The sequence below is a fragment of the Rhinolophus sinicus genome, chromosome 3, assembly GCF_057876585.1.
Source record: "Rhinolophus sinicus isolate RSI-liver-muscle chromosome 3, RSI-T2T, whole genome shotgun sequence".
Classification (NCBI taxonomy): domain Eukaryota; kingdom Metazoa; phylum Chordata; class Mammalia; order Chiroptera; family Rhinolophidae; genus Rhinolophus; species Rhinolophus sinicus.
This window is the reverse complement of record NC_142503.1, coordinates 52,030,585-52,054,530: the sequence shown is the minus strand read 5'-3', so window position 1 is coordinate 52,054,530 and position 23,946 is coordinate 52,030,585. Positions and strand designations below refer to the sequence as shown.

Sequence of the window (23,946 nt, the reverse complement as noted above, 5' to 3'; positions counted from 1 at the left end):
GAATTAGATTCTGACCTTGAACCAGATTTTTAAAACTGTATAAATACACAAACCTTATGAAATGCAAACATCAAAGTCAATTTTAAAGAGAGGCAAGAGGCGTAACAGAAATCACAGGGGCCTGGAATGATGCTGCCCTCCTGATGCCATGGGTACTCTGACTAGCTCTTTTGATTTGCAATTGATAATTTTTCCAGCTTTGCTCCTATTTTCTCCTGAGAAAAACAAAAATCTCTGACATCTGTTAGTGAATCCTTTAAAATAGTAAAGGTGCTTGGAGATCTGTAGCTTGAAGGGAATAAAATGCAGGGACTCTCCGGCACTGGGCCAAGGATACAAAATAACAAATAGATTGACATCTACTCTCTAACCTCAAAAAAGTCAAACATAAGACTTTCAACTATCAGCACAGCCTCTGCTAGTGCCAGCCAAACAACAATCTACCAAAGTAATGCTACAACAGACACAACTGACCCCACAACCAACTCACACATTTTTTTCCTAGGGATTAGTGTTCCCAATTCTGGCTTGTTCTTTGTTTTCAAATTTAGCTGAAGCACATGGAACAGTTACATAAGTCATCTTGGGCACTGCAAGTATTCTCAGAAGTACTTATCGTTCTAGTAAAACTCTGTTGGGGAAAAGGCCTAAAAACAGTAAAGACTAATGAAAAACTGATCATAACTAAAATTTAGGCTTGTAAAAATTGTTCTACAATAACATTAGGAAATTGGCAAGGATTTACATTTGGACAAAAAATAAAATTTGTTTATGTAGGGACAACCAGGAAAAACATGCAATGGCAGTCAAAACTACTTCATCAAAAATGGTAGCATCCAAAAGAGTAGCTACTAAAAACCCAGTCAAGGACCCTGGGTTAGATACTAATTCGGTCACTAGCAAGTTACTCTCTCTCCCAGCAGCATTTTTGCTGAGGTAATGCAAGCTCCTGTAGCATTTTATATATAGACAGCAGTACGCATAATTTCCCTTCAGTAAGAAGGTGATAAGCATGGCATTGGCTCAATCTCATTAAGTTTTTATAAGGAACAAAGGGTCTAACATAGGTGCATGACTTCTGCAACAGGCGTAACAAAAGTTTATCAGCAATTACAAATACAACTAATTGATAGTTCTTTTAAATGTTAGCCATATTTTGAAGTATTTCCCTTCAAAAGTGTGAAAACCTTGTCTTGTTATTTTTATGACAAACTGTAAAGCTTAAATGATGAAAATCAAAATAATGCTTTTAACTTACCTTCAATATCTAAACTTATTTACATATTGAGGCCATCACAAATATTAGAGCAGATTTGTCCTCTGATTAAGTCAAATAAGCTGTTCTGAGTCAAAAGAAATCAGGCATCTTTTTAAAAGTAGCTAATCTAAGTAAATCTCCTGTTTTGATGATGGTCCACATTTTGAGGCTGAAACAGAATATCCTGTATTATAACAGAAGGGCCTTTACATGTTGCTGTAGTTAACAGAAGTGGACAAACTTTACCTTTTACGATGCAAACCCTGGAGTAACCTTAATCTGTGCAATGAAAATTTCTGAGATGCTCTTATGTTATCTGCAAGATTTTACAAAATAAAATAACAATAACAATAAAGCTCTGAAATGCTTTCCTATGGTATCTAGTGTCCTCATGCTAAGGAACATTACATTTAATAGATTTGATTTCTATCATACTTACTTTTTTGTGATAAATGCTACAGAGTCCTCTCTCTATGTCGGGCAATTTACGTAGATGATTTTCTATCTGACCAAACACACTGGATTCTGAATGAAGAACTTCAGATACAGCATCAAGTCGAGCATTTATTTCCCTGTAGAACAAAGGAATAGCACTCATCAGATATGTTATGAATTCAGAATGTAGACATTACTCTAAAGCCCAGCACGTGATGCACAGCTTAGAAAAGCACAATGGAGACTAGACTCCTCCACATCTCTGGCCCTTTCCTGACCCTCATGATTTGAATCAAAGAGCAGATACCAGACAAGGAGAGTCAGGTGGGGTAGACTGGCTCATCAGGTTTTCCTTTCTTCCTGGGCCATCCACCAGGATACACTTCCCAACCTACCTTTAAGTTAGGTATGGCCATATACCCATGTTCTAGCCAACGAAACGTGGTACGGTAGGAATGATTAAGCCACTCCTAGCCCATAAACACCTCCTGTGTGATCTTCATTCACTCTCTTCCCCTTTGCCAGCTGGATGTTGAGCTCAGGGCAATTTTGTTGACTCCATCAGTGTGGGTCAGTGAATGGAGCAAAGAATCCTTCCAATTCCACATCCACTACCAATTGGATTTTACATTAGCAAGAAATAAACTTTTATTGCATTTAAACCTCTGAGATTGAGGATTTACTTGCTACAACTGCTTGCATTACCTTGTTGCAACTAGATTTTCCTCTCTGCAATAGCTAACCTTCTCAGTCAAAAAAAAAACAACTCATTCAGTTAACCAACTGTTTGATAAAAGACGTGGTGGTGGCGGTGGCAGTGGCTGAATCAATCAACTCTTTGACTGAAATGGGATTAGGTATCCTGAGCAAAGACTGGGAGCAAAGGCTGGGAATAGCTATAGAAAGTACAAAGGACATGACATCAGGAGACATGGGAGACCAGGGGTGCAGGATTTTATCAATGACTACACCCTAAGTGATAGACTACGTGGGAAGAAATGATGGGGCTCTGTCAACTAAAATGGAAACCTGACCGACTAAATATGTCCTAAATGAGATTTGGCCCATCTAGTACCTATACACACCAAAGGCCTACACTAGGTATGACAGTTATATGTGGGATTAAAGACTGAGATAAGTAAACCTATCTAGTGGATAGTAGGTCCTCAACAAATGGTTGTTGTTTTTTTGTTTTTTGTTTTTGAATGAATGCATGAACAAGCAAATGAAAGAATGAACTGACATTCTAGGGGAAAGGGAGACATCAGCTACTGAATACACATTTGTTTATCAAAGTTCTGTTGATATCACATACATTGATGTGAAAGGGCAAACCTTACATCAGAATCCCGACTAGATGACTGTTAAATTGAGTACTTTGCAATTAACTGAGTGCTTTTATCTTTAGTATCCTTATAACTATCCTGTGAGGCCATGCCTGTTCATGATATAGGTACTAATTTCAGGTCTCATTCCTCTACATTTATCTCTTGCAATAGGACAGGCATTTGGTTTAGCATGACACAGTGGAACAGTCCAGAGCTTTGTAGACACCTAGACTGGCTCCTCCATTCTCAGAATTTAAGATTCTCTCTTAAATCCATCCATTTCTCTCCGTCTCTACTGCCATTATCCTAGTCTAAGTAAAAGAGCATTTCTCACAATGACTATTAAAACAGCCTCCAAACTTTCCTCCCTACATCCACTTCTCTTTTTTCCAATCCATTCTTCACATTGTACCCTGAGAGGTCTTCCTAGAACCCAAATCTGTTTATGCCATACCTCTGCGTTAAGCTCATCGATGACTTGCCGTTAATCTTAGGTTCAAATTCTTCAAGGCAACTGATCCCTGCTTACCTCTCAAGTCTCACTTCAGACCACCTGTCACTCTCTTGCTTAGTCCAAGTTTCAGTCAGACTGAACTTCTTCCAGCATCTCGGTCACTCTAAATTCTCTACCATCAGGGCTTTCTAGTTGACTGCTCACTCGACCTTAAGACTCTTTTCCTCTTTCCTACCACCTACCAGCTCCACTTTGTTTGGCAAACTCCTAATCACCTTTCCTCTGAAAGGACTTTCTAGATGCATTAGACCAGATTTAATCCTTTGCCATTCTTTTTTTCTTTCTGTAGTGAAAATCATAATTGTGTTTACTTCTTCACTGCCTTTTCCACTAGACTGTAAGCTCATGAGAACAGAGATCCTATCTTCATTCCCACAGTTCTGGGATCACAATATATGTGCTCAATAAATAGTTGTGGAATTCAATTCAATTCCAAAGACTACATATAAAGGGAATCAAAATGAGATGGAAAAAAATAAAAAATTAAATTTTCCTTGCATAGGACTGTTGTGATAAAATAAATCAATGTTTTACCCTAATGTTTACCCAAAATGTTATACAAATATAAAGTTGTATTTTAATAACTCACTCCTGCATAAATGAAAGATGACACCAATTGGAATAGATTATGGTGATGCTACAGATGGTATGAGGACAGATAAAAGAATGCCATCTGTGAACATATAAGACAACTGACAAAGATAGCTAGTCTCTCAAAAATTTTAAAGGTTGCCATTGAAGATATGAAAAGACAAATGCAAAAGAGGTTAATAAAAATCCAAATCATACTTATGAAGTCCACCAGAAGATTTTTTTAATAGACAAAAAACTGTAAATTTCTCAGAAAGAGACTGAAAAGGTTGTGCTAAGTTAGTTTGCAATCTGGGAAAATACAAAGGTAGTGGCTTTTATTTTAGCCTAGTAACAGCGCAGGCAAAAGTATGTTCACTATGAATCATTTTGGTTTTAACCCAGCCTTCATTTGTTAGGGAAGTAATAACTCAAAGGTTAGTAATTTAGGCTGAGAACGCAGATGCCCTCAGTTCAAATCCAGGCTCTACCATTTACCAGTTATCTTAGCTTTGCCCCGCTTTCTCCATCTATAAATGAGATTAATAATGGTCCCTAACTCATAGAGCTGTTACAAGAATTCAATGAAATAATACATGTTAAGCACTTGGCACAGTGCCTGGTACACAGTAACTATTCAATACATGTTAACTGTTACCATCATCATTTTTATGATGATCATGATTGGCTTACAAAATTTGGTACATTCTACAAATAATATGGGGGAGGGAAGAAATAGTACCCAAAATATAATCTTGAAAATAACTGTGTGTGGACAGAACTTAAGACACAGACATGCAAAAAGGTATTTTGTGTAAAGTGAACAAGGAAAGATTACTCAAGAAAAGCTAGTTCTGGGAGCTCAAGTGCTAAATCTGACTGGTAGTAGTGACCTGAAGTACTATGTTAAGACTGGTTAGTAGACTGCATTGAGAAAGAATGCCATAACCAATTACAGATGTTTAACATGGGCAGGGTGAAATGGTGTGTGGTACTATCTACTACAAAACTCTCATCATTGGGGCAATTATAATTCCACTTATGTCTCTTATAAACAGAATGCAAAGGAATAAAAATGACTTCTAAACAATTTTTTAAAATAAAACAGTTTACACACCTTAGAACTGTTGTTTAATTAGCAGGAATAATAAGACTTTCCAAATAACTATAATAAAACAATATGTCAGACCGCTAGAGTAGAAAACAATTACTTTGCTGCAATCAATGAGAGATTTGGTGATTGTGACAGTCAACAAAACTGGAAGTAGCACTGTCAATTAGATGATAAAGATACTATTTCAAGATACCCTATAGAATTCTACAGCTGATCTTACAATATGATACATTCTAAATGAATGAAAAGGCACCTGAGTCATTTCATTCCAGATAACAAAAAACAATGGACTTGAGGTTCTGGGGATGACAAAGATTCTTCTTTACCACCAAACCCCATGGACTACATGTAGGTGTCACTGGTGTCCTTCACATTTGAACTGGGTGATGACGTTAGTATTTGTTTTATGTGGCTATCACTCAGAGATGCAGTGTGTGACCTACAGCTCTTGCTATTGTACGGACATGTCATTGAGTCTGTACCTGCTGGAATCTATTCATGGAGATACCTCCATAATTCTAACACAAGGTTATTTGGGGGAGAGGAGAAGTTAAAATACAAATTGATGGGGAGAGGTTGGGTTTTTTGTTGTTTGTTCTCATTTTGCTGAATGGTTTGCTCTAAAGACAGATGATATAAAATGAATAAATGAAATTTAGACATTAACACATTGGTCCTGAGACATGGCTCAACCAACTACCTGAACAGATTTCTAGTAGAAACATGAATCGTAAGTCCTTTCCTAGGGCCTAAGCATTATTACTTGAATCTATCTGGCTTTGCCTTTCACATACACCATTCATTCAGTTACTGAGTGCTTTCAAAGTACAAATTGTAGAAGGAGTGGAAGATAGAGGGTAGTTGATAGCAGAAGCAAGAAAAGTAAGCAGAGACCTGGTCATGTGAGTAATGCAGACCACATACCGTGTTTCCCTGAAAATAAGACCTAGCCGGACAATCAGCTCTAATGCATCTTTCAGAGCAAAAATTAATATAAGACCCAGTCTTATTTTACTATAATACAAGACCCAGTCCAATATAACATAACATAACATAACATAACATAACATAACATAACATAACATAACATAACATAACATAACATAACACACCTGGCCTTATTTTAGTATAAGACCGGGTCTTATGTAATGTAATATAATATAATACAGGTTCTTATATTAATTTTTGCTCCAAAAGACGCATTAGAGCTGATTGTCCGGCTAGGTCTTATTTTCGGGGAAACACGGTAGGGGCTTTGACTTTATCCTGAGAGCAATGGGAGCCAATGGCTAATGTTTAAAAGGACAGAAGAACAGTGGTAAGAAGACTGGCTAGAAAGCTGTATCAGTAATCCAGGGGAGTGATGTTAATGATCTGAACTTAGGTAGAGGAAATAGGAATGAAAAGAGCCCGTAGGTTCAAGAGATATTAAGGACGTAAAATTAATAAGAGTTGTGATAAAGAAGGGAGGGAAAAGAAGGAATAACTTGGGTAATGAGATGCACTATGAAGCCATCCACAAGTATCACGGTCAAAACCTATAGATCATAAAAGAAAGATTTTATTTTACTTATGAAGTTACACTCTAAAGAGCTATTCTACATATCTACCTTGTTGCAAATTGTAAATCATCCAAGGAGCTTTTAAGGATTTTTATTACTTGTGCTCTAATGAGGCACCATTTTTACCAATAGACAACTCACCCTTTCAGAATATTAAATAGAACAATTTTCTGACAGCTACTCTCCATTACTGGTACAGGCTACAACCTGAGTCTTTGAAAAGAACGTGACATGATTTCTGCTTTTGGTAATGGTGGAAATGGGCAATTTCAGACCATCATCCCCACTGAGAACAATTTCAAATGTCAAATGAAACACAAAAACATGTTCATAAAAGCATCAAAGCACTAACAAAATGGTAAGGAATAACTATACCAAAATCTAAAAGAAAGCAAGAGCCCAGAGAAATAATGCAGCAGTAAAAGCTACTTTTGCACTAAAGAGGCATGCCGGAAGAATCTGCTGTAAAAATGAGCTGATCTCATAGGAAAGGTAAGCTTGCGGTCTGAGTTGACATCATTTGAATGCACTAAAACATGTCAAACACTGAACTTGAATTAAGATGGTCCCAAACTGGTACTGCCACCAGGATTCTGGCAGAAGCAAGTAACAATCCTCTAGGAGAAAGCACCTTCATCCTAGCCCTCACATTATTCTTAAAAATATATTTCCAAGTACCAAAACCAGTACACAAAATGAAGTCAGGTGAGTAAGAATCAACAGAAATAACAGACAATAAAAACAGACATACAAACTACCAAGCTCTGGAGGAAGGGGAAGCCTGAATGATTAAAAATAATTAATCCAAAAGAAATCACCAAAAGGGAGCAAATGAAGCACAGAACAGGTGGGGAAATTAGAAATCAAATCAGTTATGTAATTTCATTGTTTTACAGGTGATCTTTCTTTGCTCTCTGTAAGATTTTTATCTCTGATTTAATGTCATATGATTTAACAAAACATGGATTTCTTGTTTGTTTTCTATTGCACTTTGGACTCATTGTGTTTCTAAACATAAGGATTCACTTTTTTCATGAAATATGAGAAATTTTCATCCTTTTTTATCTGTTTAAATACTGTCTTTCTATTCTAATTTTCTTCTACTGGAAATTTGATGAGGATTATGTTAGAACACCTAATTCTCAACTTGTCTTTCAATCTTGTATCTTTTAGCATATTATTGCCTCTCTGTAATACACTGTAAGTAATTTCTTCAAATATTATCCTGCATTTCAGTTATTGAGTCTATTCCTGCTTAACCCACCCACTGTTACTAAAAGTTGTATGTGGTTCTTTTCTAAAATCAAACTGAACTCTTTTGATGGTATTTTTGTTCTGTGCTCATGTTTTTTGTTTTGTTTTGCACTTCCTTAACTTGGTGGTTTGATATTTATCTTTATACCTGGAGGTCTTGATATTCTAATTCTGTTATAATTCCTGCTGATTCACACTCATGGTTGTTTCCCTATGTCTTTTGTAATTATGGTTTGTGAAAGCTCTTATGGAAGAGTTTTCCATTCAGGATTCTAGGAGGCCTAGATTGACAAAAGAAGGATTTGCATTTGCTTCCACTAGGAACACTAAAGTACAATGGGACCATTTTAAATAAATTTCACAACTTGGAAATTGCCAGACCACACAGATAGTACAAATTGGAATAGCAAACCTGAGGGAGGGTAGGTCTATGGTTAAGAATATTTGGAAACTTCCCCCTTATGAGCCTAGGCCATAACAGATATATTTCTTTGTCCCTCTCTTTAATGAGATTATGATCATTTGAGTGTCTCACATTACTATAGGTTCCCCAACTTAAACAGACACAAGGCCTTTACTCCTGTTTCCCACAAGGCTTTTTAAAACTCAGTCCTTTTGATTACCAACATCTGCAAAGGCCTTAGGGGCAGCTGCAACACCAGTGTCAACTCACTGCCATTTCTAGCTTCTTTCTTAATCTGTTCCCTGAGTCTTTCCATCTATCTATCTATTTACAAGCTCAACTATCCAAAAAAAAAAAAAAAAGTTTGTTATACTTTTATAGAACATACCTAGTTATTTCACATAGAGAAACATTTTTAAGACATTAAAGCCACAGAAAATGAAGTCCTCCCACAGCATTTTGAGGGGATATATCCTGAAAATCCCCACCAATAAGAACACAGAGAAAGATAAAGCTGGAAGAGCGAAGAAGGAAACGATATATTATCTCTCCCTCCTCATTCTCTCCTGTATTACTACTCCTCGGCAGCCCAAATGAAAGGTGCCATTTACTGCTGGTCATCTGAGCCAATGTAGATATCGCTGGAGGCCCTGATCTCATAAAACAAAGCAGAGAGCAGCTACAGGTTCCTGGACATATACATTCCAAGAGATGCTAGTTCATCCGTATACAATAACAGTCAGAGCAGACATCTGGACAGGAAGCACTGGCCTCACCTTTTTCTTGGCAGCAGCCGTCCTCCTTCCCGCCCTCACTCAGCGAGGGCAGAGAGATGGGGTCAACACCAACCGCACCCAGCTCTCAGTTATGTGCCACCTACCTGTCCTACTTCCACTTCATGAGCAGTACTGTGTGTCACTGGGCTGAGTCAAGTCAGAGTCACAGCAGGTGAACACTGTGTTGGCTCATGGAACATGGGGAATCACAAAGAATAAACAGGGCTCCTAATGCACTGAATTTCAAGTTCCAGAGAGTTAAAAATGGCATGTAGTTGTGTTACACATTAAATGTTAAATGGAGGAAATACATAATATTCTATTACTTTGTCATTTAAGCCAGGGTTATAAATTAGAAATACAACCATTAGTACTCCAAACATCTAAGCGTACCAAAATAAAAGTCATTTAATTATTCAAGACAATTAACTATCACTAGAAAGTAGTTAACGCTATAGAAAATTACATGAATGTATAGTCGACTGGCAAAGACCTATTTCCCAACACTAAAAATTTTCTTAACTTTAATTATTTATGTGATTTAAATGCCAAGAATAAACTTAGCATGCTTAATTCTCTTAAGCAGTTTTCTAAAAATCTAATTTGAATTATAAAAGTATTTTTTTCAAATAATTTTTATTAGGGAATATTGGGGAACAGTGTGTTTCTCCAGGGCTCATCAGCTCCAAACCATTGGTTGTCCTTCAATCTAGTTGTGGGAGGGCACAGCTCAGCTCTAAGTCCAGTTGCCGTTTGCAATCTTTAGTTGCAGGGAGCACAGCCCATTATCCCACGCGGGAATTGAACTTGTAACCTTGATTTTGAGAGCTCGTGCTCTAACCATCTGAGCCATCTGACCGCCCCCCCAGAAGCTCAGCTGCAGCTCATTGTCTTCAATCTAGTTGCGGAGGGCACAGCTCACTGGCCCATGTGGGAATTGAACCAGCAACTCTGTTGTTCAGAGCTCATGCTCTAACCAACTGAGGCATCCAGCCACCCCTAAAAGTGTTCTTAATTTGCTCTAATTGTGGTATTAAGCTATATAATAAGTAAGGTAAGTATTTTATTTTAGGTACAAAAGCTTCCACTACTTGCATCTCCTTCACCTCACTAGATTATACCTTGACCAAATTAGATTAGAAACTCCTTGAGAATAGGAACAATGTCTTGCCATCAAGACTGAATAGTACATGGGGGCAGCCAGTTAGCTCAGTTGGTTAGAACGTGGTGCTCTTAACAACAAGGTTGCTGGTTCAACCTCCACATGGGCCACTGTGAGCTGCACCCTCCACAACTAGATTGAAACAACTACTTGACTTGGAGCTGATGGGTCCTAGAAAAACACACTTAAAAAAAATGACTGAATAGTACAAAATTTTAAAAAGCTATCTTATACTATTAAGGGAAAGAAGCAAAGTACGGAGTACTGTGTATATTATGCCCCCATCTATGTAAAAAGGGAGGGAGGGACATATATTCATATTTGCTTTTTAAAAGAAAAATTATTTGGAAGGATACACAAGAAAATAATAACCATAATTATCCAGTAGGAACTTGGCAGATGTGGGATAGGAATTAGAAGCAAACACTTCAATGTATATCTTTTCACATTTTTCAACCCTGGAACTATGTGAAGGTACTGTTATTTAAGAAATTTCAATAAGTCCATTTTTTATGCTAAAAATGGTACAATAGAATTGAAACAACAATACAAAGGTAAAGGAAAAACAGTCAAATCTAGCAACAGACTGGTAGGTATTCACTAAACATTTCTTTATCCATAACAAACATTTGTTAACCTTCCTTGCAGTAAAGTGAGACTATGAGAATGATTTCTAGCCAGTGAGATATGAGTAGAAGTGATATCTGCCACTGCAAGACCTGGCTCATAAAAATCAAAAAGATATCCTTCATGCCCTTTCCCCTTCTACTGGCTGCATGTCAGTGCCCACCTGGACCTCAGAAGTCAGAGGTTTAAAATTGAAGAGCCCCTGAATTCCTAAGTGCCTATGTGATGGGAGTTTCAGCCCAAGACCATGGATGCAAAGAAGAAATCAATTCCCACTCTGTTAGAGCCATTAAACTTTCTGGGGTCTTTTTGTGAGCAGTGAGTTTCTCTAACCAGTGCACTATCTTTAGGGTAACAAACATGTTCATGTGTATGTACTTAGTCAACCAGAACCCGAAGCTGAGCTTATTCCTAAGTTTCCAAGGCATAGTCAAGTTTAGAGCATTAAATAAAAGAGAAAGGAAGGGTGTGATCCAAGCTCAATCACATAAAATGACAGTGTTCAGTTGCTAATGGTTATGTCATTTTAAGAGACTCACATGAGGACTCTACCTATTCACCAGGGTTCTTACACTTCTCCTCACCATCCTGACTGCAGCTACAGGCAAAAGGTGAAATACAGGCAAGGGCGAGATTCAGGAGAAGAACTGACTAGGACAGATCCTGGACAACCGACAACCTAGGCACACAGCCTCATCACTGGAAGCATCCAGCTGGGTCATCTTATGACTGTCTTCAATTTAGGGCGGTATAATATTCTAATGTATAACTAGCTAACAATTTATTTTTCTATTCTCCTACTAATAACTAGGTTGCGTCAAATTTTCTGCTATTATAAAGACCACAACTATTTTCTTGACCACATAATTGATGCCAGAAACCACACTAATCCTTTTGTATACTGTCTCATTTGGTCCTCACAATACACTATGAGGTACGTATAATAACTTCCATTTTACAGGTGAAGAAACTGAGGTGTATAAAAGTTCATAACTTGTCCAAAGTGACACAACTAAGTGAGGGGGTAAGAGCTAAAAGTGAAGTCTCATTAACTCCAAAAAAAACAAAAAACAAAACAGAACAAAAAAAACAAAAAAACTTGTGCTTTCAAATGAGCCCCTATGTGCTTGGCTGGATGATCTTGGATAATTAACCTATCTCAGTTTTTCTCATCTATGAAATGAAGCAATAACTATCTCCGAGGATATCTGAAAGAATTTAATAGACATAATACAGATTTTTTAAATGCAGCACAGTTAGACACTGGTTTCCGGCCCCGCCATTTTCTTTACACTCACTTGATCCTTCCTGAGCTTCAAGTTTTGTGCTTCTCCCATACAGACTCATTTACAAAGTAACAGCTCTTAACTCTTAGACCTCAGCCCTTCCCTCTTTTCACCTTGGCTACTGCTCTTTCCTCAACTCTTACATATGGACCTCTGTTCCTTTCTACCCAAACATTTGCCTTACTTACTTTTTTAATATCAGTGTTTCTTTTTCATCCCTAAAATCAATCTAACATTTTGCATAAGTACCTTCAGCTGAACAGATACAGTCCGAAAGGTTTTTCAGAGAGGATAGATGGACAATTTTTCAGAGTACTATACTATAGGCACAAAACTGCAGAATGTCTGCAATCTACAAAATTCAGTGGTTCTTTATAGTGTCACTTCAGATGTTGACTAAATGTGCAGGACATTTACATGATAATCAAAATACTTGTTCCCATTCAAGAGATGAGCACATTCAATCTACTTGTGCCAAAATGAGGAAAATTTTGAAATAACTGAGCCTATCTGTTACAGTTTGAATTGTATTCCCAAAAAATACATGCTGAAGACCAAACCCCCAGGAGCTCAGACTGTGACCTTACTTGGAAATAGGGCTATTGTAGATGCAATTAGTTAAGATGAGATCATACTGGAATGGGGTAGGCACCTTATCCAATATGACTACATTCTTATTAAAAGAACTCCATGTGAAGAGATAGGTACACGGGGAGAACACCATGCAAATGTGAAGGCAGAGGTAAAAGAGATGTATCTACAAGCCAAGTAACACCAACGACTTCCAGCAAACCACAAGCTAGGAGAGAGACGTGGAACAGATTCTCCCTGCCCTCTTAAAAAAACCAATCCTACTGACACCTTGATCTTGGACTTACAGCTTCCAGAACTGTGAGAGAAATGTATGCTGTTTAAGCCACCCAGTAGTACTTTGTTCCCCCTAGCAAACTAAGACACTATCTAAGTCACCCAGTATGGAATTCAAATTCTACAGGTATGGTCTTAAGAAGCCATAGGAAAATCATAATGTGCCCAAATAAATACCGACTCATATGTGTTTAGAGTTATGAGTTAGACCTTAAAACTACCTATGCCTAAGCCTAAGATGGAAGACCGCCCCTTCCTATCACCCAGCCTGACTTCTTTACTAAGTCATATGATTCTCTCTGAATAACTTCCATCTACTGTAATTCCACTAGGGGTTTGACAAAAATGCAAGATGTTGCCAAATCATTTTTTCCAGTGTTAAGTACAATGTTTTCATACCTGACCAAGCAATTATTCCACTAGCAGGGAAGAAATGATTTCTCAGAATCATTTCTGAGAAACTAAAACAAGGAATCATATAAAAGAAAGCTGCTTCTTCTAAAGTTCTTTTCAAATCAAGCTTTTGTTAGAAAAATAAACTTTCCATACATATGTGTGCTTTTATTTTCAAAGCCTACTTAGAACACTAAGATTTTCAAATGGATTCACTTGTTCATAATTTCTTGATCATCTATTATATTCAAAGCACTAGGAACCCCCATGCATTTTCCGTATGTTGGGGGAGGTAGTAGAATGCTGGACAGAATTAAGAGGAGTTAACTTTCTACAGAAGGAGAAAGAAGAAAAAGAAAACTTCTGAAAGGAGATATCCGAGTTAGGTATTGAATGATTCACTTTTTATAATTCATTCAATATATACTTGTCAAATGCTTGTTATAAATGAAACAGTTTAGTGAGACAGATATTAAATAAACACAGACAAAACAAATGTCAATCATAATAAGTCCTACATGTTATCAAATAATTATACAGAAACATACGAGTTTAGGAGGTCAGAGAAAACCTCTCTGAAGAGGTAAACACTTTTAAGGTGAGACCTAAAGGGTAAGGAGTTAGACGTGTAAAGATTGAGGAGAAAAGGAGAACATTCTAGGTAGAGAGACCAGTGGCCGTGAAGACAGTGAGATGAGAAAACGCTTTGGGATGCTCAGGAACCAAAGGAAAGCCAGACTGACCAGAGGAGAAGAACGTGTGAATGCAGGGGAGAGTCAGATAGAAGAGCCATGTTGAAGAATTTTCATTTTATTGAAGCCCAATGGAAAGCCAATGAAGAGTTTAAGGCAGGAGAGTGACATGGTTCAGTGTGGGTTTTTTTTTAAAAAAAGAGATCAGTTGGGAGGTTATTGCAGCAGTCCAAGTGAGAGCTGATGGTAGCTGAGACCAGGGTGATGTCAGTAGAGATGGCAAGACATGCATACTCTGCATATATGTTAGAGGTAAAAGCAATAGGACTTAGAATTAGACTAGATGTGATTGTTGGAAAGGAAATGTCCAGAATGACTCCTAGGTTTCCAGCCTAAGCAACTTGTTAGGTGGAGGTGCTGATTCCTAGAATAGGGAAACCAGGAGGAAGAAGAGGGTTGAATACATTAAGTGTGAGATGTGTGTGATACACCTATGTGTTTCTGAATTGAATCTGAATACATTATAAGCCTAGAGAACAGAAGCGAGTAAGGACCAGAATACAAATTTGGGAATCACTGACATTTTAATTTTTATACTCATGGGAACAGACAAGAGGGGTAGGGTAGGAGATACTTAGAAGAGAAGAGGAGGTGAGGGGAGGATAAGGGAAGGAAGAAAGCTGATGTCCTAACAGGAACTCCCCCCATTGAAAGGATACATAGAGAATGAACAGCTAGCAAAGGAAACTTTCAAGAAGCGGCCGGCAAACTAGGAAGGAAAACAAAAATGAGTAGAAGTTTCCACTTCAGAAACAAAAGAAGAGTGTAGAAAAGTCCAGAAATAAATTACACCTCAGTGTGTTGTAAGAACTGTAAATAGTAGGGAGCAACATAATCGAATATACATTTTTTAAAATATCTATGGGTAGTACAGAGCAGAAATAGGGAAGGGCAAGACCAGGGGATGGAGATGCTTAGCTTCCTCAATAAACAAAAGTACTTTCATGTAAAGACTTTTATCCGACTGCCTAAAAAGTAATTTAACAAAAAGCCAGGGGGACATATTACTACTTTTGCCAAAGATTCAAGGTTTTCATTGTTGATCAAATTTGATCAAAATAATTCATCCACTAGAAGGGGAAAAACATCTCTCAGAGTCTGCTTCATGGTTAATAATCTGCTATTCTGTATGTGTGCGTGTGTATGTGTACGTACACACACACACACACACACACACACACACACACACACACACAGCTGCATTCCCAAAAAATCACTGTCTCACTGAAGGAAATGCTTTGTTTCCAATCTGTTTTGCCCACTCAAATTGAACATTTCCTAAAGCAGAGATGTCCTAGCAGATGTGTGGCTGCTACAGATAATGGTGACAAATTGTCACCAATGGTGACTCATCACCAGTGAGTTACAGAAGACGCCATGACCACAGATAAGATCCTAAGTTGTGCTGAAAGTGAGAAGAGGCCCCAGAGAGAACCCTGGGTAACATCAACATTTAAGGTTCAGGTAGAAGAAGAGGTGCCAACGAAGGAAAAACAGAACTTACTTTTGTTTCATATTTTAAAATATGCAGTAAGTTACTGAATCTTGAATACTTCTAAGATGAACAAATCTGCCTTGGAAATTAATATTTTGCCTAAAGTATCATTTTAGAGAATCATCCATACTTTTGAAAGTTTTCTCCTCCCCATCAATATTTACAAGCAGAATTTGCATTTTCAGGTCTTTTGACAAAACTAATAAAGTACATATGGTATACATATATGTATATATGTGTATATATACATATATATATGAAAGATTGACAAGACCACGTCAACTCAAAAAATCAGAAATTCAAAGATAGAACCTCAAAAAAAATGAATTCAATATAATTTATTTAACTTTAAAAGGTCTTAGGACTGACTGATGGCTTACCAATGTGCAATATGTTTATAAGAAGCAGCCAGAGAACTACGTTAAAGGCTCTTCTTGCCTAAAATTAGCAGAGCCGATAAAAAGTATCAATCACAAAACAGAGGAAAGGATATACTATTTATAGAAATTTATGTGGTTTCAGTAAAGTAAAATCTAGTCTCTATTATCTAAGCGAATTCTTTGAATCAGTAAGTACAGGGTAAAAGCCATTTACACTTTCTAAAAGTCACTAGTAAAATTCTGTACCAACGAGGCCATTTTATAGAAAAAAAGGTGGTAGGAGTGAAAAAGCCTCTGAAACTTGAAATACTTGGTCCTAGATTTATGAACTGTGGGACTGCCCTGGGAGCTAAAATAAGCTAAAAATACAAAGATCTTAAGGGATTTAAGAGAATTCATGGATGACTGACAAATAATGGGCTCTTGGAGAACTTTGGAAGATCTGTCTTATATTGCTAAGTTCCCTTGTCACCAATTATGTGTTCACTATAGAAGAAAACCAGGCCTGAAACTAACATTTTGCTGCCAGTGTCAGAGACAGAATATTAGCCTGGATGAACCACTGACGTGATCAGCATAGCACCTGTGTCACTTGAAAAAAAAGAAAGAAAAAATAACACAGTAAACATATAACTGACCTGACTAATCAGCTGAAGATTTTCTCAATGTATTTGTTTGGAATAGGTTGCAAGTGCCGTTAAGATTTAACTGGAGTTCTTGTGTAGTGGATTTTAAAGGGTGAGGAAGATGGAAGTTTTAAAACTAGGACCTACAATAAAAGGGGCAAAGGAAGAAGTTTTGTGCGTTTGTTTTCAGCTGTCTAAGTGTTGGGCCGGTCTAAAGTCCACACTTGGAAGCATCAGTATTCACGGCATGGCTTATTTTCTCTCATCCTTTCTTGGAAGGTGGGATCCCAAGAGATACACGGCACCTTCCACCCCTAAAATGCATGCATGGCCTACTGAATGTATCTCAAGTTAATCTTGGTTCTACAAAACAAATCTAAGACTAGAAATAAAAATTTCAATTTACATGGAAAAGTCTGCTAGTGAGTCTGTTTCTAGCAAATAAAATAGTAAGAATTGCTGTGGATGCTTAGGTAGACGTCTTTCCATCAGCCAGAACGCAACACGCCTAGACTGTTATGAGCAGAAAGCCATCTTATCTGCCATTGCTCCACAAGGTATCCTTATTTCATTTGAATATTGAACCAAAGCAGATACTTCCATTTGCAGAATTTTTGCTTTACATAGGCAGTTTCCCCTATTCGAAGGTCTTTATGGTCAAGAAGGGACATCGAAACGACCCACTAAAGGCTGAAGTGATTTGATAATGATCATCAAAACAATGTCTTAAAGCTTATTACTAACACTAATAACAACATCTGCTTTTCTTTACGGAAGATGACTATTTACTAAGCACAGCACAAAATGCAGCCAATAGTGAGAACTTTGCACAGGTTAAGAGAAATGCACGTAAAACCCCTAGTATAGTGCTTGGTATGTAATAAAGGAGCTCCTAGTTACTCATTCTACTGTCTTAAACATTTCACACCTGACCCCTCTTTCGGATTCCTGCTGACACTGCTTTAGCTCCAATCCTCAGAACCTCTCCGTGAACTTGCTAACTTGCCCCTACCACCACCAGCACACTGTCCCCTCTTTCACACAAGCCCAGCTCAGACTCCATCACTCCCATGCTCAGAATCACTGGGTTAACTTCCTCTGGCTACCAACTCCTCAGCCTCGCCTGCAGAGCCCTCTACAAAAGGCAGCACCCATCTCTCCAGCCTCCTCCCTCCCTACCTCCTCATACTACTGTTGACTCAGACAACATGGATCACTCACTTTCCTTGGACACACCCCTTGTCTTCAAACCTGTAAGCAGGCTCATTAGTGGGGACAAGGAAAATCCTCAGGATAGCTCACAATATTAAACAATCTTTGTATCTTTGTAAAGATACAAAATATAATCTTCCCCAATTTAAAACTGTGTTCTTCCCTCATACACTGTTGGTGGGAATGCAGACTGGTGCAGCCATTATGGAAGGCAGTGTGGAGGTTCCTCAAAAAATTACGAATAGAATTGCCATATGACCCAGCAATCCCTCTCCTGGGTATCTACCCAAAAAATCTGAAAACATTTAGAGATAAAGACACGTGTGCTCCAATGTTCATTGCAGCTTTGTTTACGGTGGCCAAGACATGGAAACAACCAAAATGTCCTTCGATAGATGAATGGATAAAGAAGTTGTGGTATATATACACAATGGAATACTATTCGGCGGTAAGAAAAGATGATATAGGAACATTTGTGACAACATGGATGGATCTTGAGAGTGTAATGCTGAGCGAAATAAGTCAGACAGAAAAAGCAGAGAACCGTGTGATTTCACTGATATGTGGTATATAAACCAAAAATAACAAAAGAGCAAGACAAACAAATGAGAAACAGAAACTCATAGACACAGACAATAGTTTAGTGGTTACCAGAGGGTAAGGGGGGTGGGGGGTGGGGGGTGGGATGTGAAGGTAAGGGGGATCAAATATATGGTGATGGAAGGAGAACTGACTCTGGGTGATGAACACACAATGGGATTTATAGATGATGTAATATAGAATTGTACACCTGAAATATATGTAATTTTACTAACAATTGTCACCCCAATAAATTTAATAAAAAATAAAATAAAATAAAAAAATAAAACTGTGTTCTTGTAAGTCATGGTAACCTTGGTTTTAAGGAGGGCAACATACCTTTAATTTTACAACATTATATAATTTCAGAATACACACACACAAAAAATTCCCTTTACCTTAATTTAAGGAGTGGCTGGGTCACCCACTTCTTTAATTTCCGTCTCCCAAATGAAGTTTTAGTATGGTCTAAAACCCAAAATAAACTTCCTTTGGTTTTCATATCAGTCTAAGAAAGACCAGAAAACAAGTTTTATTAACTAGACAATTGTATTTGTACCAAAATCACTAGTTGCTTATGTGCCGTAGTTATCTATATACCCCAATTTTAAATGTTACACACCTCACATAAAGTACGGCTCATAACAAGTGTTCATTTAATGTTTGATGAATGAGTATGCTATATAAAATATATACAACACACAAACACACACATATATACACAATATATATTGATATTTTGTGCAAAAAAGGGATAGTTTATGTGTCACTTTTAGTTAACTAAGAAAAAATTATTCAGAAATCGCTTTCGAAACATGTATTTGTCCTAACCATCTTAAAAATATAATTATATATTTGCCTACCTTGGGAAGTACAGTGAAGATAATTTAATTTTCCTTTAGCAATTCAGTATCTTCCACTGCCTCAGAATTACTGTTCTAAAAACTGATGCTCTCATGACAACACTGAACGATTAGAAGGTACTGGAGATAAAAGTGAACTTGCACTGTACTCTGGGAATTTACCCTGGAAGCGTTTTATTTTAGTCTGTTTTAGTAAATCCTTAGTAAAAGTTTATTTATCTATGCTTTGCTATTTGAAAAGTAGCCATTAACTAGAGGTGACAGCTCATTTTAACCAAAGTTTCATTATCATACAGAAAGTCTATTGATAGGTTTACATCTTATTTGGAACATAAAATTGAAATTTTCACCTGACTTTTGGGGTTTTTTCCAACTATTTGTTTTCCTTCAAATCATCAAGCAGGTATTTAGAGAATACCTCTCCATGTGCCCAGCTGTATGACTGGCGAAGGTATATTAAGACATGGTTCCTCCCTCAGGGCACTTACATCCAAGTTTGGGAGAAAAGACTCATAATTGGGACACAATGCCATCTGGCAGAAATCAACGATAAAAGGTAAGACTTACGCTCCCCAGGCCTGAGGAGTTTAAAGCAGAGCACACATGGAAGCTAGTGTCACGGAGGCTCCCTGAGGATGAGCCAGACCGGCAGCACCGCCCCTTCTGCAACAAGAGCCCAAATGGCCTGCCTGTGTTAAAGGGTCCCAGGAAGAGGTCAGTGGAGCGGCATCGTGTTCCAATTACCTGGCATCACTGGAGAAGCAGGCTCAGTCAAGAGAGGGGGTGTGGGGGAGACACCAGTCCTGTTATACCTCCGCGCTGCCTGACACCCAGCCCCTCCTCACTACCACTTGCCATTGCCCATCGGTATGGGAGGCCAAAGCTCCAGTGCAAAGACAAGCAGAAGATGTTAATTCTCAGCTTCTGTTTCTACAAGGGCCCACATCTTGATAATGAAAGGATTCTGAAAGGGTATTTTGATGACAGATGATTTTTGCCTCAGGAGTCTGATTTCGGAGACTCCACAGTAGAATGACCTGAACAGGAAGGATGTGGCCAAACAAGGAAAGCTGGGAATGCCGGCGCTGTGTCTGCAGGCTGACTGACATCGTCTCCATGCAAGAAATGTACTTTTATTCCTATTAGCTTCCCATCATGGGGATATATAGAGTTGATGAGAAAGACTTGTGGGAAAGATTCTCAACTTCTGGATAATGGAATGAGAAGATAAAAATGCTATTGAATGCAAGTAAGGCTGACTCTAGTACACAAGGATAGCTTAGAAGAGGGAAAAGCTAAATGAGAGAAACTAGTTAGTAATACACAAATCCAGGAGTCAGGAGAATAAATTCAGCATTTACTATCATTCATAACAGTAGTAAATATTCCCGAAGAGCTTTAAACTGTCTGACGCAAATAGTTCAGCTTCTACACTACTTCCTCAAATGACTTGGTACTGCTTTTTATTTCTATGCTTTTATGTTATGATAACATTAGTTTCACAATATAATACCTCAGATTTCCAAGTGACGATTTAATAAATGAAAGCAATAATGTTAGTGTCTCCATTATTTTCCTAATTCATCAATAAAGGACAAGTAAACAATGATGAAAATTTGTGAAGCAAAATATTACACATATTACAATCTAACTGAATATCACAGTACCTTGTTTTACATGCTGCATAATGAAATAAGACTGCAGACATTTCAAGAACAATCAAAGGTATGTAGAAAGAGTATACTCAAGCAGGCAAAAAAAATCCACTTGATATTAATTTTCAAAGATGATACCCTTCCAAAGGAATATGTGATACAGAATGATCTGGAAGAGCATTTCACTTCAATCATTAAAAAGAACAGCTCGAAAGCTCCCAAAGTAACCTCACAGAAGTATTTTGTACTGTGTTTGATGCTCCAAAAAGCCAGCCGCTGCAGTTATCAACTAATAAATAGATAACAGATAGAGTGGTCAGTTAATGACAATATTATTTTCATCTACACTTCTAAGAACAGACTGGTATCTTATTCCAATTTTTTTTTTTCGAAACCATTTTGAATCAACTATCCCTTATGTTTACCTGACCTGATTCTGTAGGATTTCAAGATTCCTTAATGTTGTTCCACTAATGGTCATAAATTCCATTTCACCTGAGAACTGTTTAAAATTCCTGTAAAAGAATAAAAATATGAGGCATGATGTAAGTGCATAAAGAAATTTTAAAAACTTATTTAGGCACTAGACATATTTCAGTAACATTATGAAAAAAGTTAGCTCTTTGATAGGGAATCAAACCAAAAGAAGTGAAAAGAATATTCACTGGGATATTGACTCCCATTGATGCTGATGACGTTAAACAGAGTGATGGCAAAATAAGGATAGCTGCTCTCAAACCAAAAACAAGAACAGAAAGTTACGTAGTGCCAACAGTTTTTGTTGTTGTTGTTATTTTTACATTTCCAGGAATAGAACCAAACACAGTCTTTTATCATTGGCAGAGCACGTGGTATCATCTTCAGAAAAAACTATGCAATTAGCTAGAAAAATATGTCAAGATACTTTAAAATTGTCCTCTTTATTCTTTAGCATGAGATCATTTTTGAGAAACCCTTTAACAGCTTTTAATCAACATTCTGATATATGCAACAAATGTTATTTACTCTATAATTAACAACACATATTAATGGGGCTAGTGTTTTAGTAGAGTATAAAACTGTAAAAGTACCAGAAATTATTTCCTTAAGCTCAAAGAATGCACATGCTGCTTATATCTCTGTAGCTATCCCAAACTAGATTAAAAGTTCAATGAATTTCATATAGACTTGCGTACTGAGTTGCAATGTGATTAATAAATGTATGCACAACTCCAATTTTGTCCTTATTAGTCTTTCATGTTAAAAAGTATATTAACCGGGCTGGCCCGGTGGCTCGGGCGGTTAGAGCTCCATGCTCCTAACTCCAAAGGCTGCCGGTTTGATTCCCGCATGGGCCAGTGGGCTCTCAACCGCAAGGTTGCTAGTTCGATTCCTCGGGTCCCGCAAGAGATGGTGGGCAGAGCCACCTGCAAATGATTGAACACGGCACCTTGAGCTGTGCTGCCTCCCGGATGGCTCAGTTGGTTGGAGCGCGGGCTCTCAACCACAAGGTTGCCGGTTCGACTCCCGCAGGAGATGGTGGGCTGCACCCCCTGCAACTAGAAAACGGCAACTGGACCTGGAGCTGAACTGCGCCCTCCACAACTAAGATTGAAAGGACAACAACTTGACTTGGAAAAAAAAAAAAAAAAAAAGTATATTAACCAATGCATTACTAATACAGAAATTCAATTTCCTTTATAAGTCAATCCTTTGTTTTTTCTATCAATAGCACCTATAGACTTGATGGCCTAACGGCAAGAAAAACAATGAATGGCAAGTCACTAAACTATTTGGAGGAAAAGCATGAAAGTTTGCATTATAAGCCTGACCACACTTATCACAGCTGTAATAAGATTTAGATAAAATCCAGCTTCCCACGCCAGTTGGGGAAACAAGGCCTCATCCAGGAACCTAGAGCCTAAAATCAGAGCCCATGCTCATTGAGAGATGCTTCCACTTCTAGATGACTCCAACTAAAGCTCTAGGGCCCTAAAAAAGACAGCACATTAGGAACGTTGCCTAGTAACTGAACGGTGTCCTTTGGTAGTGTAATTTGTCTGCGACAGATTTGTCCTAGCTTCCAAAGGATAACTTGTTAATGATTTTCAGAGGGAAGCAGCTCCAACACTGATTGATAGCAAGTGCATGTAGCCCTTTTTCTCCTTCTTATAGCAGTTAACTTAATTTGCCTTGCATTACAGCAATTTATGCTCTTCGGCTACCTTATTTAATAGATCTTAGCTCCTTGGAGGCAAGGGTTACTAATGTCTTATACCTTTGGTAGCACCTGCAGAGTCTAGCAGAAAGTAGATGCTCAACAGAGGTCTGCTATCTTCCCATAGGGAAGCCAGTTTGGGTTTGCTTGTTTTCCTTTGAGTCATAAAGTTCAGAAATATCTGTGAAACACCCAGGGACAGTAATAAAACACTATCTTCAGAAGATTTTGTAGGGTCTCCGATGGGCACTTGTCTTATTAGGGAGACCGCTTCAGCAATGGTGTAGATGCCTGACCACTGTGCTGTACACCTGAAGCTGAAGCTGAGTAATAATGAATGTCAACTGTACGTGACGTCAGAGGGGTAGTAGATTGGGGGCGGGGGGTTATCACTTTGAGAGGGGTATAAATGATAAATGTCTATTACATTGTTTTTGTACACCTGAAACTAATACAAAGAAAAAGGAAAAACCATATCTTCAGGAAGAAATAATCACGCACTGATTAACCGTGAAGCTGACAGTTGTTCATACAACTTCATGGCCCAAAACCACCAAGCTGGAAGAGCCGATAGCCTAGACTCAGGGTTGGCATCTAACCAGGTCCTGAGTATTTAGATATTACATCATTTACTTCTA

General features: G+C 37.9%; 1 protein-coding gene across 5 annotated transcripts in view; it reads right to left on the bottom strand.

Annotated features, from left to right (window-relative positions):
• The window catches only part of MSH3 (mutS homolog 3), a 195,128-nt gene that overhangs the window by 73,869 nt on the left and 97,313 nt on the right, over positions 1 to 23,946 (bottom strand). For all 5 annotated transcript variants that reach the window (XM_088796585.1, XM_088796586.1, XM_074328782.2 and 2 more), the window contains 3 exons: positions 21,542 to 21,626; positions 18,992 to 19,101; positions 1,698 to 1,830 (listed from right to left, as the gene is read on the bottom strand). In XM_088796585.1, the coding sequence (XP_088652711.1) occupies positions 1,698 to 1,830; positions 18,992 to 19,101; positions 21,542 to 21,626 (328 nt within the window). The remainder of the gene's footprint in view (positions 1 to 1,697; positions 1,831 to 18,991; positions 19,102 to 21,541; positions 21,627 to 23,946) is intronic.